The 13,024-nt window shown below is 57.0% G+C and overlaps 1 protein-coding gene across 1 annotated transcript; it reads left to right on the top strand.

Annotated features, from left to right (window-relative positions):
- Positions 1-336: 336 nt before the first annotated feature.
- LOC126041183 (nuclear receptor subfamily 2 group F member 5-like) lies at positions 337-8,232 on the top strand. The gene is made up of 3 exons (XM_049806540.1): positions 337-1,083; positions 6,467-6,994; positions 7,493-8,232. Exons 1-3 carry the CDS (start codon positions 768-770, stop codon positions 7,765-7,767), a joined length of 1,119 nt encoding a protein of 372 aa, XP_049662497.1. The 5' UTR covers positions 337-767; the 3' UTR covers positions 7,768-8,232.
- The last annotated feature ends 4,792 nt before the right edge of the window (positions 8,233-13,024 follow it).

Here is a 13,024-nt window from a genome sequence, read left to right as displayed (position 1 = left end):
CCCCCCCCACGCACGGGGGGGTGCCCAGGGCTCCGTGCACCCCCCCGCACCCCTCGCCCCCCCTACCCCCCCGCGCCCGATTCCTCTCCCGTGGCGGCGGGGCTGTCGGGCCGGTTCCCCGCGGGGGGCGTCCGGGGCCGGGACAGGGGACAGCGCCAGCAGCCCCGGGGCTGCCGGTCCCCCCCCATCCCCCGCCCCCGGGAGCCGCCCCCCCCCCCCCCCCCCCCCCCGCCGCGCGCCAGCCCGGCCCCCCCGGACCCTCCCGCGGCGCCGGGCAGCCCCCGCGGGGAGGAGAATTAACTTTTCTCTTCTCCTCCGCCGCCGCCGCCGCCGCCGCCGCCAGTCCTTCCCCGTCCCCTCTCCCGGAGCCCAGGCGTCCCTCCCAGGCCGGGGGGTCCTTTCGGGGAGGGGCTTTTCCCCCAGCCCGGACGCTCCCTGCTCCGGGCTCCTTTCTCCACCCCGCCATCCCGGGGCTCCCATCTCCATCCCGGGGCTCCTTGCCCACCCATCCCGGACCTCCCTTCTCCATCCCCGGACCTCCTCCAAATCTCCACCCGGGACCCCCTTTCCCAGCCTTCCACTCCGGACACCCCTCTCCACCCCGGACACCCCCCCTTCCCATCCCGGCTCCCCCCCCCCCCCCGCCCAACCCAGCTCTCCCTCTCCATCTCTTACTTCCCCCAGCTCCCCTTCCCCTCCAACCCCATCCTTCTCCAGCAAAGACACCCCATTTCACCCGGGGGGGGGTGGGGGCTCCCCCCCCAAGCATGGCCCTGACTGCGGGGCCGTGGCCGGAGCCTCCCCTTCCTCCTCCTCCTCCTCCTCCTCCTCCTCCTCCTGGTGGCCCGGAGGTGGCGGGGAAGGCGGGGGGGGACTGCCTGGTGTGCGGGGACAAGGCGAGCGGGAAGCACTACGGGCAGGTGACCTGCGAGGGCTGCAAAAGCTTCTTCAAACGCTCCGTTCGTCGCAATCTTTCCTACAGCTGCCGGGGGGGTCGGGATTGCCCCGTGGATCAACCCCACCGCAACCAGTGCCAGTACTGCCGGCTCCGCAAGTGTCTGCGTGTGGGGATGCGGAGGGAAGGTGGGGGTCTGGGGGGGTCTGGGAGGGGGGTTGGGGAGTAGGGGCTTTGGGGGGGGGGGGGGGATTGGTCCGGGAGGAAAGGGGAGGGAAAGGGAAGGGAGGGTGAGTGGGGAGAAGTCGGAGAGGGAGAAGGGATGGAAAAGGGGAGAGGGGCTGGAAAACAGGTGAGGGGCTGGAAAAAGAGGGAGAGAAGGTGGAAAAGAAGGAGAGGGGCTGGAAAAGGCCAGAGGGTGAAAAAGCGGGAGAGGGGCTGGAAAAAAGGAAGGGATAGAAAAGAACAAGACGGGATGGAAAAGGAGAACAGATGCAAAAGGAAAGAAGGTGCAAAAGAAGGACAAAGCGTGGAAAAGAGGGAGAAGGGATAGAAAAGAAGGAGAGAGGGTGGAAAAGAGGGACAGAGGGTGGAAAAGGCGAAGGGATAGAAATGAAGAAGAGATAGAAAAGAAGGAGAGGGGATGGTAAAGAGGGAGAGAATGTGGAAAAGGAGGAGAGGGGCTGGGAAAGGACAGAGGATGGAAAAGAGGGAGAGGTGACAGAAAAGAAGAAGGGATGGAAAAGGAGGAGAAGGGATGGAAAAGAAGGAGAGAGGGTGCAAAAGAGGGACACAGGTTGGAAAAGAAGGAGAGGGGCTGGAAAAGGGGAATGCATAGAGAAGGAGAGGGGATGGAAAAGGAGAGAGGGCGCAAAAGAAGACCAGAGGGTGGAAAAGAGGGAGAAGGGGTAGAAAAGAAGGAGAGAGGGTAGAAAAGGGGAGAGGATGGAAAAGAGGGACAGAGTGGAAAAGAAGGGATAAAAAAGAAGGAGAGGGGGTGGTAAAGAGGGAGAGAGGGTGGAAGAGGAGGAGAGGGGCTGGGAAAGAAGAAGGGATTAAAAAAGGAGAGAGAATGGAAAAGGAGGAGAGAGGATGCAAAAGAATGACAGAGGTTGGAAAAGAGGGACAGGGTGGAAGAGAAGGAGAGGGGATGGAAAAGGAGAAGGGATGGAAAAGGAGAAGGGATGGAAGAGGAGAAGGGATGCAAAAGCGAGAGAGGGTGCAAAAGAAGGGCAGAGCATGGCAAAGAGGGAGATGGGATGCTAAAGGAGAAGGGATGGAAAAGGAGAGAGAGTGGCAAAGAGGGAGAGGGGATGGAAAAAGGAGTGAAGGTGGAGAAGAGGGAGAGGGGATGCAAAAAGAGGATACAAAGGGAGAGAGGGTGCAGAAGAGGGACAGGGGGTGGAAAAAAGGGAGAGAGGATGGAAAAGGAGAGAGGGTGGCGAAGAAGAAGAGAGAGTGAGTGCCAAAGGAGGGGGACAGAAAAGAAGGCGAGAGGCTGGAAAAGGACAGAGGATGCAAAAGAGGGAGTGGGTGCTAAAAAGGGAACAGCGAGAGTGAGGAAGAGTGAGAGTGAAGGCAGAAAAGAAAGGGAGAGGAAAAGTGGAAAAGAGCAAGGGGGAGAAAAAAAGAAAATAAAAAGGGGAAAGGGAGGAAAAAAGAGGAGGGAAAAGTGCAGGAACAAAAAAGCGAAAGTGGAGAAGGAAAGGAGAGGGGAAGAGGGGGGAGCGAGCAAGCCTGAATGGTAAAGACAAAAGAGAAAGAAGAAGGTGAGAACGGGAGAGAGCAAAAAAGAAACCAGAAGGAAAAAGAGAAAGAAAAAGGGAACGGAGAGAAAGAGAAAGGAGTGCCTGGAGAAAGAGAAAGTAAAAGAAAGGAAGTGAAAGAGAGTGAGAAAGGGCTGGCAGAGAAAGAAAGAGAAAGAAAAAGGAGGAAAAGGGAAAGAGAACACTCCTCTCCCTCTTCTCTTTCATTTTGCTTTCGCTCTTCATCTTCTCTCTGTCCCTCAGCCCCATCATTTTGGGGCGAGCATCCCCAAATCCAGGCAAAACTTCCCTCGGCAGTGACCGAGCATCTCCCAACGCCACCAACCCCCCCGCATCTGTCTCCGTCCTCCTCCAGGGCTTCAGCTCGTGCCTCCTTTTTGCAACCTCAAATTCAGCATCACACACACACTCCCCCCCAGTTAGAGATTTTGGGGCTCCCCCTCTCCCTGACTTTGCCTTTGAGGGGATAAATCCCCGCATGGTTATTTTTTTGGCTTTTCCCATGGGAAAGGCTCTGCCGAGAGAACCCGTTTCTTATTCCGCTTAATTATATCATTATAGAAACTCCTCTTTTCAACTTTAAATTTCTTTTGGGTTTAGCTTAGGCTCAGTTTATAGGTCCAGGTCTATGCCGAGATGGGGACAATTTACTTTTCCTCTCCATTATATGTAGCCCAGGGATGTGGCTGCTAAAAATCCCAGGGATTTGAGGGAAATAATACAGATATTCTTCAAAAGATTGCGAATTTGGCTTTTTCGGACGAATGTCTGGTAAATCTGAAGTTAATTAGTCTGAATATTTAGCGTGACCGGGATTAAAATCACATTTCAAGCTCCCAGCGATACACCATGTGCCTGTGCCTCTGCCTTCAACCAGCCCCATCATCACATTTTTGGGTCCATTTTATTCTTCCCCCCCCCAAAAGCAGGAGCTTTAAAGCAGATTTGGGGGGGGTTAAGCCCAAAACAGGGTGTTGGGGCATCAGTTTTGCCACCATGCCGAAACCTCAGTTCCAAATCTCTGCCATGCAGCGTCCTCCCTGCTTGAATAAGGACCTGGGGGGGTTCTTATTTATATTCAAGGTCCTTATTTATAAATTTAGTATTTCTAAATAATTATAGCGAGGGCCCAGGCTGGGCTCAGCCAAATGGGGGATTTATTCTGCAACCCCTTGAGTCAGCATTGATGAGCTTGTCCTTCGGCAACAGCGATGGCAGTGATGCTCCCACCCGGAAAGTCACTTTTTTTAGCATTAAAAAAAAAATCACGAAAATTCAGCAGTTGCCTTTTCTAGCAGAGAAAAAATCCTGAAAATTCAGAAGTCACCTTTTCTGGCATAAAAAAAAAAAAAAAATCACAAAAATTCAGATAAGGTGGAAAATTGTGGTGGGAGGTGGGAAAGGCACTCCCCCAGTGTCCTGGCACGGCTGCAGCGGCGTACCACGGCTTGCACAAATAAATGTGAATTAGGTGGGACCGGGCTCCGGGACAAAATCAGCTCAAGCCTAACCCTCAATTTTCCCTTTTCTTCCCCAAAAAAGGCCGGTTGGATGTCTGGAGGCTGGGGAGGGGATTTTTGCAGAGGTCCTGGGCGCAGCGAGACCCCCTCGTAGCAAATCTCTGCCCGCTTCATGCAGCTAGAGCCGGGGATTAATTCCCTGGGTTAAAAAAAAATAATCCAGGCGAATTCCCATTTCCCTGCCCTGGAGAACCCCTACTTAGTGGGGTCGTTTGGGGTCAGATTTGAGCTTTTTGGGGTGGTTGTTGGGTTTTGGTTTTGGGTTTTTTTTCATTTTTGTTTCAATTCAGAATTGCCACAAGCTGCTGCTGCTGCTGCTGCTTAACGCCAGGATCTGGCACGATGGGCCCGGTCGCAGTGGATCCCCTGGCGTGGTGTTAATCCCCAGGCAGGATTCCCCATTTCCCGCATGCACCCGCCTCTTGGGTCTGATTTTTGAGGGGTTCCCAGCTGTCCTGAGATGTGCATGAAGCCATTGCGGGATGCAGCACCTCCAGGCATGGGAAATGTTGAAAAGCGTTCGGGCATTCAGCCTCTCCGGGGATTTAATTTACTGGGTCTGGCTGCTCCATGCCTCAGTTTCCCTGTCCGATCATGGCATTTCTGGCCGTGCCAGAGCAGGGATGCTCCAGCTCAAATTAGGGTGTCCCAAACCCGCCGGCTCATGCTCCTTGTGATGCTCCTTATCCCGGCGTTCCCAGCTGGGAACCAGCACTGAATCCAGCACCGAAGCCAGCACTGAAACCAGCAGCTCAGGAGCCGAGTGCTGCTTTGGGCTGAGTTTATTCCCTAAGGATGCTGGGGGTGCAAACACTGGGAGCAGGATTTAGCTGGGAAAGCTGGATTAAATTTGGGTTTCCCCAAAATCGTCCAGGATGAGACACAGGGAACGTGAGGCCTGATCCTGTGGCGGGGCCAAGGGAGCAGGTGTTCGGAGTTATCGGCTTGTTTAGTTCCTGGATCCAGCCCAGTCAGGGGTGGGGTGAGCTGGGGGGCGGATGGAGCCAGGGGGAGGAAGCCGTCCACGGCTGCTCCCGTGTCTTTTTTTTGGCTAAAAAAAAGCTCATTTCCTTCCAGGACACACCAGTGGGTTGAAGGAATTGTTTTGCCCAAAAAGGAGGAAAAAAGGGGTTGGAGGGGGTCATGGTGATGCAAAGGGGGGGTCGTGGTGATGCAAAGGAGGGGGTCGTGGTGATGCAAAGTGGGTTTGGGGTGATGCAAAGTGGGGGGGGCGTGGTGATGCAAAGAGGATTTGGGTTCATGGAGGAACAAAGAGGGTTTGGGGGTACATGGTGATGAAAAGGCGGTTTGGGGTGATGCAAAGGGGGGGTTAGTGGTCTTGCAAAGGGAGGGGTTGTAGTGTTGCAAAGAAGGTTGGGAAGTTCATGGTGCAAAGAGAGGGGGTGTGGGCAGCGAGGAGGGGGCCGCCCCTGGCAAATGCTGTTGGGGCGATGCTGAGCAGAGGGAAGGTTTGGGGCCACACGCTGCACCCCCAGGGCTGGGTGAGAGCAGGAGAAGGCCCCCAGCACCCCCGATCCTGGGGGACCCCCCAATCCTGGAGGACACCCATTTCTCTGGGGACCCCTGTTCCCACGGCCCCCGATCCCGACCGCTGGCTGACACTTGGGACTGTCACGCTGCATTAGGCTAAGCCTGGCTCAGAGCCTGCCCTCGCCACGGGGGGCGGCGATGCTGGGGGTGGGGGCCGGTGAGCTGGAGGCGCTGGGGAGGAGGAGGCTGGACCCCCCACCCACTGCACAGCATCACCAAGAAGAAGAAAACACCAAAAACAACCAAACACCAGTTTGGAGTTTTTTAAGGCCAAAGTGCAAAAAACCCCAGGGATGGGACCCAGAGGGGAGCTCCTGCTGCCTCCCCCCCAGCATCTCCTTGGGGACCCTCGTTAGCACCGTCCCCTTGCAAGAAGGGGGTGACCCCAAATGTTTGCGAGGGGGGTGGGGGGTGGTGTGCAAATCCAGTGTGCCTGTGAAAAGCTGGGTGGGAGCTGGCAGACAGGGGAGCCCCAGTGCGTTGTGCTGGGGGGGTCACCGGGGGGGAGGTGGGGTAGTGGTAAATTTGTCCCCATCCTGGGTGGCATGTCCCCCCTCTAACACGGGTGGGGAGCACACCATCCCCTGGGGACCCTCTAACAGCCCCCCCTGCACCCCAGCCTCTGTATTTAATCCCTGGGGAATGGCGGGGGGGGGGGCGTTGGCCAAGACACAGGGGTGATGGCACGGGGGGGGGGGTGGGTTGGGGTGCTGACCTCCTGCTCCCCTCCACAGCCGTGCAGCGAGGCCGCATGGCGCACGCCCCGAGCAGTCCCAGCCAATATCCCGTGGTCCCCGGGGATCCCTATGGCGGTCACAGCTATTTAAGCGGCTTCATCTCCTTGCTGCTCCGCGCCGAACCGTACCCCCCGGCTCGCTACGGCTCCCAGTGCCTGCAACCCAGCGGTGTGGTCGGCATCGAGAGCATCTGTGAGCTGGCCGCTCGCCTCCTCTTCAGCGCCATTGAATGGGCCAAGGGCATCCCTTTCTTCCCGGATTTGCAACTTTCCGATCAAGTGGCTTTGCTCCGGTTGGGTTGGAGCGAGCTCTTTGTGTTGAACGCGGCGCAGTCGGCTTTACCATTGCACGCTGCCCCGTTGTTGGCCGCCGCCGGGCTCCACGCCGCTCCGATGGCTGCCGACCGCGTGGTGGCTTTCATGGATCACATCCGCCTCTTCCAGGAGCAGGTGGAGAAGCTGAAGGCACTGCGCGTCGACGCCGCTGAGTACGCCTGCCTCAAGGCCGTGGCCCTCTTCTCCCCTGGTGAGGAGGGGCGGGGCCGCAAGGGGGGAGGGGCTTAAGGGGGTGGTGTCACGGGTGGGGCTTATTGGGGTGGGGGGTGTCCAATGGGGTGGCGTTTCGATGGGGTGGGTGTCAATGAGTGGGCAGGGAATGAATGGGCTGGGGATGGCTGGGTGTGGCTGAATGGGGTGTGGCTGAATGGGGTGTGGCTAAATGAAGGGGGGCTTAGTGAGGTAGGGGGGTGGGGTTCCAACGGGGTGGGGCTTATGGAGTGAGGTTGCAAGGGGGTGGGCATCAATGGGTGTGCAGGGAATGAATTGGCTGGGAACGACTGGGTGGGGCTAAGTGGGGTGTGTCTTAGGGTGGCGCTTAATGGGGTGGGGCTCCAATGGGGTAAGCCTAAGGGGGCGGGCTTGATGGGGCAGGTCTGGGTGTCCAGGGAAATAATGGGTGGAGCTAAAGGGGCAGGGTCTCCGCCGGGGCGGGGCCGTGCCTCAGTTTCTCCTTGCCCCGGGGCAGACGCAGTGGGGCTGTCGGACCCGGGGCAGGTGGCCGGCCTGCAGGAGAAGTCGCAGTGCGCACTGGAGGAGCACGTGCGGCGGCAGCACCCCAGCCAGCCCAGCCGGTTCGGGCGCCTGCTCCTGCGCCTGCCTGCCCTCCGCAGCGTGTCCGCCCCTGGCATCCAGCAGCTCTTCTTCAGCCGCCTGGTCGGCAAGACCCCTATCGAGACCCTTATCCGCGACATGCTGCTTGCCGGTGCCACCCTCAACTGGCCCTACGGCCCCATGCAGTGACACCCTGTCCCGGGATGGGGACCCCAAGGAGGAGACCCCAAAGATGGGGACACCAAGGACAGGGATCCCAAGATTGAGACCCCAAGGATGGGATGCCAAAGATAGGATCCCAACGATGGGACCCCAAAGACGGGGACATGAAGGATGGGGACCCCAAGGATGGGATCCCAAAGATGGGGACCCCCGAGGAGGGAACTCCAAAGATGGGGACACCGAGGTTGGTGACCCCAGCAATGGGGACCCAGGGACAGGGATGCTGCTGGGGGGGATTTTTTTCCCCCTATTTAAGGGAGAAAAGCAGGTTTTGGGGCGCTAAACCGTGAGTGCTGGGGGAAGCGGCCCCCAGCCGGCGCCTCCCCCTGCGGGGCACGGGGAGAGGGGGGACTATTTATAAAGAGAAAATAAAATAAAAGCCTATATTATATCCTCATTCCCTCCAGTGGGCAAGGCAAATGTATATTATTATTAATTTTTTTATTCAATGGGTTTTTTTCTTTATTAGCTGTGTGCTTCCCCCCTGCTGCTCGTGGGCTGGGTTGGTTTTTTTAATTATTATTATTTTTTATTTATCTTCTTTTAAAAAATGGAATTTGACAAATTCCACACCTTTTTTTTAAAAATCTTTTTTGGCTGCAGTTGGGATTAGAAGGAAAAGTGGCAGCAGCTGAGCCCAGTGGGCTCTGTCCTCTCCCAGTATGGGCATGGGCTGGTCCCAGGCTCATCCCAGTTAAACCCTATCCACCCCCAGTGTGGTTCCTGTGCAGTCCCAGTATAAGCCTCTCCTGGTCCTACCAGTATGAGCCCCCAGTGAAAGCCCAGTGCAGCCCCAGTCAGATCCCAGTGTGGCCTCCAGGTTTATCCGGGTGTGCAGCCTCAGTCTCATCCCTGTGTGCCCTCCCAGTCTGATCCCGGTATCATCCCAGTATGCTCCCCAGTCTGATACCAGTCTCATGCCAGTATGTGCCCCAATCTGAGCCCTATATGCTCCCAGTAGCATCCCAGTATGCTCCCCAGACTTATCCCAGTATGGTCTCAGAATAACCCCAGTATGCTCCACCACTTTGATCCCAGTATAGTCCCACCATCACCCCAGTATGACCGCCCAGTAGCCCTCCCCTCCCAGTCTGATCCCAGTGTGCTCTCCAGTCTGATCCCTGTATGTCCCAGTGGCAGAGGCTGGGTCCCCCCTCAGCTCCCAGCCTGCGGCTGGGGGGGGGGGGGGGGGGGGGGGGCGTTTTATTGCACATTTTTAACAGCCCATTAAAGAAAAGTCAGAAATGGCCTTTTCAAAGCAGCGGCACGAGCCCAGTGCCATTTCACCCCCCTATAAATAACCTCCACCGGGAATATTTTAAATAAACACCAAGCGGGACACGAGGCCTTAATTCAAGGACAAGCTGGAAAAGGCCACAGGGAAAAGTTATTGTCCTGGGGGGGGGGAGCGCTGGGACCCCCATGGGAGGGGGGGCTTAAACCCTCCCGGACGGATGCAGATTCCTTATAAAAATTCCGATTATATTGATACAGGGAGTGGGAGCTGCAAATCCAGCAGTGACTCTTGTTGAAAATGATGGGCAGAGCTGTCAGTCACAGTCAATCAGAGCTAAGGAGCCAAGCTGGTGGGGGGAGAATTAAAAATAATAGCAACAACAAAAAAAAATCTTTAAAATTTTTGAGTGCTGCTGGAGCAGCATGGGGGGTTGGCACAGCCGTCAAGCTGCAGTCTTTCTTTTTTATGTTATTCCTTCTTTTCTTTTCTTAATAGTGGAGAATATGTCCAGGGAAAATATAAAATTCCCGCCTCGTGTTCCCATTTCAATTCCCTTTTCCCTGTCGAGTTGCAGCTAAAAGCAGCAAGTCTGGCCCCTCTGTGTCAGCCCAGGGAAACTTCATGTCCCTCTGGCCCCAAACTGTCACCTTACGGGGTGACCCGGGGTATAAAATTAAAATATATCAGTTGAAGCACTTAAAAAGCCTTTATTTGATTCCAAGGGGCAAATAAATGAGGGGAAAAGCAGCATTTACCACACACCCCCCACCCAGGGAGCTCCCAGGTGGTCCCTGCGGTGCCACCACCCCCTGGTGGGTTGTCCCCAAGGCTAGTTACAACTTGCCAGCCTTTAGCTGCCACGGGGATGGGGTTTATCCTTCTTTTTCCCCCGGTTTGGAATTGCTCACGGCTGGCTGGGTCTGCCTGAGAGGGAGCTGGTGGGGGGACGAGCAGCGGCCCGGCTGCGTCCCTCCCTGCTGCATCCCTGTGCGTGCTTCCAAACTCATCCCTGGTGCCTCCAACCCCGTCCTTGGTGCATCTGATGCTGCTTCTGGTCCATCCAACACCATTTCTGGTCCCTCCAACCCCATTCCTGGTGCAGCTGCTGCTGTCCGCATCCCTTCTACGTCCCTGTGCAGGCACCTAATATCAAGGTGCACCCTCCAGCCCTCATCCCACCAACCCACGCCACCATCCTTGATGCTCCTCACACAGACACCCTCAACCCCTCTTCCCGCCGTGCTTCCCCCTCCCTGCTTTGACGGCTTCTAATTTTAGCGACCTGGAAGCAATCCAACAGCAATGGGTGGTGGGAGGGAAGCAGATAAATGTCTCAATCGATCGATTAAGTAGCTGTTTGGCTGCCATGAGCTCAGCGCCTGGCAGTTGGGCGAGCGATGGCCAAACATACCAGCCCTGGGATGCGCTGAGATGATGATGATGGGGGGGTGTCCTTCCCCACCCCAGGGCTGGTTCCTCCTGGGGAAGGGCAAGGAGACCCCCAAAAGAGGATGGGAAAGGGGTGGGGGTGCACAGGATATGGCCACCCAGCACCCACTGGGGTGCTTGCCCAGTTCACAGCAGGATTTGCACTGCAAACAAGCCCAGTGCAGTGTGTGCACACCTGAATGTGCATACATATGCGTGTGCATGAATGCGTGTGCATGCACATATGCACGTGTACATGTGTGTGCACATAAGTGCTTACCTGAATGTGCATATATGTGTATGCATGTGTATATGTATATGCATTCATGAAGGTGCATATACATGTGTGCATGCACGTCTGCCTATGTACCTGTGTATGCATGCAAGCACCTGGGTGTATGTATATGCACACATGCGTGTGGCGGTGCTGGGGAGGTAATCGATAACTGGGAGGTAACTTTGCAGTCAGTAGGTAGATGCTAAGCGAAGGTGCTGCCCTGGCTCCTTCACCCATTGCATGCTGGAGGTGGGTCAGAGCAGAGATCCCCACCAGGAGGGTTTGACCGTGGCCGTGACCCAGGTGAAGCTGTGTGGATGGATGAGCCCTCTCCAGTCCCCATCTCCTTGGGATCCCAAAGGATGCTTGGGATCTGCTGGGATCAGGGGTCTTTTGGGGACCTGAGGGTTGGTAGGGGCCACACCGGCTCCCAGAGCTGTCGCTCCTAATGCCAACATGGAGGTGACCGTCCCCACAGATTTTGGGGGATTGCAGTGGTGATGGGGGCTCTGGCAGGACCTAGGGCTGCAGCAGCCTGCAGGTTCAAGTTCAGAGTGCACTAACCTCTGCCAGCACAGCAGCATCCCTCCCTGCACTGGTGAAACTGAGGCACGGCTGGGCATGGGGCACCCACATGTGTCCTCTGCCCCCCCCCCAGCTCCACTCCCCCTGATGCTAAACCCTGCAGAGAACTCCTCAAGGTCGCCTCGGTGCTGGGAGCTAATTTACAGTCCTGACATTAAGGCACCAGACAAAATCTGGCAACCTGGCGCTGGGGTGGCTTATATACGATGGGAGGATTTATCAGGCAGCACGCGGGCAGTGGACGGGCAGCAGTGCTCACCAGGGCCAGCAGCACCCTCCTGAGCATCACCTGGGGCACCCGCAGCCCTTGCCGGTGTCCCTCTGCCTGTCCCCTGCCCCACTCTGCTGTCCGGATCCAGACCCAGTCTCCCCCCGGCCCTGCCAAGCTCTGGGAGAGGGTCTGTCCCCTCTGGACCCTCCGCCCGAGGAGGGCCTGCAGTGCCCCTGTGCAGCTCCTTCCCCTGCTCCCTGTGGCCACTGCATGGGGCTGCCCAGGCCAGCTGCTCCCATCCCCGATCCCGTCCCATCCCCATCCTTATTCTCATCCTCAACGCTTTCCCATTCTGATTCCCATCCACATCCTCGTCCCCATCCCATCTCCACCTTCATCCCTGTCCCCATTTTCAACTCCATCCCTGTTGCTGCCCCTGCCCATCCCCATCTCCATCCTCACTCCAATCCTATTTCCATTCCTGACTCTTTTCCCAGCCCCATCCTTATCTGAATCATCTTCACCCTTTCCCCAATCTCATCCTCACCCCCAGCCTCATCCTTCTCCCCATCCTGAATTCTCATCCTTATCCTCAGCACTTCCTCATTCCCATTCCATCCCTAACCCCATCCCCATCTCCAGCCCCATCCTCACCCCAAACCCATCCCCATTCCTGTCTCTCTCTCCACCCCGCTACACAGCCATGCCACGTCACCACCAGCCCCTTGGGGTGCAGAAGAGGGGGACCCCATCCTGCCTCACTGGGGAAACTGAGGCACACACCGCTCCGAGCCCTGGTAAATCACCGGCAGCTCTGAGCCCACTTGGCAGGGGAACGGCTGTTTTTCTGTGGTGGGCTCTGGCACTGGTGGAGGATCTGGGGGGTGTAATTGCACAGGGGGTGTTCCCAGCCCTCTGCAAAATATGAAGACTTTGGGAAAAAATCAAATTGACAAGAGAATAATAAGGGTTCGATGCCAAGCTGCGAATGAGGGAGCGGCAGACTCGGGGAAGTCTCTGGCGAGGGAGATGCCAACACAAAGGGAAGAATCCTGTGCTGGTGGCATGCTGGCAAGGCTCAGCTGACAGCAGCGAAGGCGTGAGGGCTGCGAGGGGAAGGGTGGCTGGGGTCGGCTGCAGTCGGGGGTCAGCGGGGAGGGGGGACAGTGGTGGCCTTGAGACAGGCCATCAGGGGAGACTCAACCCTTGTATTAGACACTAGAGAATCCACCTGGACACAAACCCATCACCACCAAACGACCCCAGGGACGATAATCCCCCGGTGCTGATGACCCCCCCAGCTGGGGTGAATAACCCCCCTCCCCCCCGGGACCTCCTGCCCTGGGGTCTCTCCCCCACTGGGCCCCAGGAAGTTTCTAATGAGCTTAATTCCCTGTTGAGTCAACACCATGGTCCAGCACCCCCAGCCCCAAAGAGCCCCGGACCCCGCCATGCCAGGATGGCCCATCCGTTTCTGCTGCGGTGA

Source organism: Accipiter gentilis, chromosome 7 (genome assembly GCF_929443795.1).
Source record: "Accipiter gentilis chromosome 7, bAccGen1.1, whole genome shotgun sequence".
In the NCBI taxonomy this organism is placed as follows: domain Eukaryota; kingdom Metazoa; phylum Chordata; class Aves; order Accipitriformes; family Accipitridae; genus Astur; species Astur gentilis.
Note: the sequence above shows the minus strand (reverse complement) of the source record. Positions and strands in the feature narration are given on the sequence as shown.